The sequence below is a fragment of the Helianthus annuus genome, chromosome 13 (assembly GCF_002127325.2).
Source record: "Helianthus annuus cultivar XRQ/B chromosome 13, HanXRQr2.0-SUNRISE, whole genome shotgun sequence".
NCBI classification, from domain to species: domain Eukaryota; kingdom Viridiplantae; phylum Streptophyta; class Magnoliopsida; order Asterales; family Asteraceae; genus Helianthus; species Helianthus annuus.
The window spans coordinates 54,903,654-54,906,723 of NC_035445.2; the positions used below are offsets into that span (position 1 = coordinate 54,903,654).

The 3,070-nt window shown below is 41.5% G+C and overlaps 1 protein-coding gene across 1 annotated transcript; it reads left to right on the plus strand.

Moving 5' to 3' along the window:
• Positions 1-637: 637 nt before the first annotated feature.
• On the plus strand, positions 638-2,459 carry LOC110897823. Its single transcript, XM_022144550.2, has 2 exons — positions 638-1,338; positions 1,814-2,459. The coding sequence occupies exons 1-2, from the start codon at positions 705-707 to the stop codon at positions 2,392-2,394; spliced, it is 1,215 nt and encodes a 404-aa protein (XP_022000242.1). The 5' UTR covers positions 638-704; the 3' UTR covers positions 2,395-2,459.
• The last annotated feature ends 611 nt before the right edge of the window (positions 2,460-3,070 follow it).

The following is a 3,070-nucleotide window of genomic DNA, read 5'->3' on the forward strand; positions in this document are numbered from 1 at the left end:
TATATTCTAGAATTAGTGAAACCAATCTTGAATTTTGTTAGCAAAAGGTTTGTAGCACCATGATACGTGCAATCAGTGTTGTAAAAATCCTGACTAGTCTTTGATTAATCACTAATCATAGGTTCACCGATTAATGGCCGATTAATCGCTAGGCGCTCAATGACAGTTCTATTCTGGTCAAATTTTAGCTAGATCAGAGCCAATTTCGACCAAACCTTATAGAATCCAGTCAATAACTTAAAAAAAGGGGGTCAATAAGAGGTTAAAACATGTATATACTTTAAAATATTATATATAAAAATGTGTGTATATATATAACTAAAAGTTACATATAGAAATCCTGATTCGACTAATTCCGATTAATCCATATTAATCCCAATTAATCGCTAATTGGTACCCCATCAATCGAATAACGACCAACGATTCTTACCTACAACTATAGTAAGATATAAGTATTGCGAGTTATAGTCTTGTCATAAACATTGATATAAAATTTAAGAGTGGTTTTTCAACTTTATAGGATATATATATGATTAAAAAATATACATACATACATACATATTCTATTCTTTTGTTGTTGTAATAGGAAAAACAAACAGGTCGTCATTAACTACGTAAGAAGAAGAACCGGTCTCACTCCACCCTATTTAACCATCATCCCCTCCACCACTTTCTCTCTCATCCCTCTCTCTCTCTCTCTAACCATGCCGCCCACAGACCACCACACCTCCTTCCTCAACCGCATCAGCATCCGCCGCAACCAAGTAGTCTCCATGGACGTCAACCACGAGCAACACCTTGAACAACTTGAACTATTCCAAAAACACGTCTCCGATCGCTTCATTCAACTCTTACCACCTCAATCTCCGGAACCCGATACCGATACCGAAACAGTTCTATCCATATCATGGTTTCGTAAACTTCTTGATGTGTATTTATGCTGTGAGAGTGAATTCAAGGCGGTGTTGATCATTGGAAGGGATGCTAGTCATTTTGCTAAGCCGCCACTGGACCGGTTGTTGCCGGATCATTTGGACCGGACGGTTAAGGCTTTGGATATATGTAATGCGGTTACTCATGGGATTGAGGTGGTTAGGCATTGGCTGAGGCTGGCTCAGATTGCTGTGGAGGCTTTGGAGCAACGGCCCATTGTTGAAGGGCATGTTAAGAGGGCGAAAAGAGCGTTGAATACGCTGTTGGCGGCCATGGTGGTGGATGATAAGGACCCGAATGTGACGGGTGGGAAGTTGGCCGAACGGATGTGGTCGATTAGTCGCCGTGGGGGTGGTGGTGGTGTGGCTCCTCCTCCGGCTGTTAATCATACCCGGAAAATAAGTGGTAACTCCCCTACAATAAATTGTCAAAAACTTTATATAAACTTGGTAAAACGGGCTGGGTTGGGTCGGGTCGGGTCGGGTTTGGTTTAGTTGGGTAACGGGTTAAGAAGGGTTCGGTTCACAATGGGTTTGGTTAGAACTTGCTAATTTGAAACATGTTTATTTTGGTTTGGGTTGGGTCGGGTCAGCAAGGTTTCAGGTCACAATATTTTAAAACAAGTTTACTTTGGTTCGGGTCGGGTTGGGTTGGGTAATGGGTCATGAAGGGTCTGAGTCACAATGCGTATGGTTCAATTTGGTTTGGGTCAGAAGGGTGTGAGCCACAATTGGTTTGTTTAGAACAAGTTAATTTAAAACAAGATCGATTGGTTTGGTCGTGTCGGGTCGGGTTGGGTAATGGGTCAGGAAGGGTTGGATTCAAAACAGGCTAATTGTGGTGATGAAATAAATGTATAGAATTTGTATGATTGTTGCAGTTTCAAGATCATTATCTTCTAGTTTTTCCAAGTCATGGTCTGCCTCTAAGCAACTCCAAGCAATGTCTACAAACCTTGTGGCTCCACGTGGCGGAGACCCGACCGGGTTGTCCCAACCAGTATACCTAATGAGTTCAGTTTTGGTTTTTGTTATGTGGACATTGGTTACCGCGGTCCCATGCCAAGAACGCGTAGGACCAGGGGCACATTTCCAACTCCCCAGGCATCTCGTGTGGACCAACCCGATGATTTTATTGCAAGAGAAGATCGGCGAAGAGTGGAAAAAGAAGGAGAAGAGAGGGACCGCGGGGTTACTGGCAGAAGTTCAAGTGATTGAGAAGGTTGCTCAGAGTCTTGTTGAGTTTGCGGAGGGGTTTGAGTTTCCGGTGGGCGTGGAGAAGGCGGATGAAGTGACGGCACAAGTGACCGAGTTGTCGGATATATGTCGTAAACTCGAGGTAGGGTTAGGGCCGTTGCAATTGCAAGTTAGGGAGTTGTTTCATAGGATGGTGAGAAGCAGGGCTGAAGTGCTTGATGTTATGGATGTAGTTGGTAAAATTAACACCAATATTCCTTACTAAAACTAAAAGATGTTTTCACATGGCTGTACATTTGCGTTTCTAGTACATACAGTGTTTTTTTTTTATCGAACAGCCTGGCGGTGTGTGTCGGGTTAAACACAAGCCCGGCTGAAGATCGAAATTGAATAAAATGATATATGAATCGATAGGAACCGGTTAAGATCGGATTGAAACCCGACTAAAATCGGTTCTGTTGGTTGTTGAATACAAAGGAATAAAGTAAGAAATAGAGGCTACTTTGATTTACAAAGATTCATACAAATGGAAGTTGGGTTTGTATTCTCAAAACTACATTAACATTAACAAATTATATAAAAACGTTATAATACATTAACAAATTATATAAAAACGTTATAATACATTAATAAATTATATCAAAGAGTACAAATGTATTGTTACTTACAGAACAGAAAATGAAAGTGGGGGTTTTGATTATGGAAAAAACTACTATTACTCTGCGACCAGCGGATCTGCTCGTCTTTGGTTAGGCTAGGGGGAAACATGCTTTTGTGGACCTCACAGGGGTTTCCCCTCTGATTGGTTTAAGGGAAAACAAGTGTGTAGCTGGACAAGCAGCAAGAAAGGCAGAATCGAAGAAAGTTGATAAGCACGCTAAAGTTTGTGCAAAGAACCAACATGTTTTTGTCCCTTTTGCCTTTGACACATTTGACTCCCT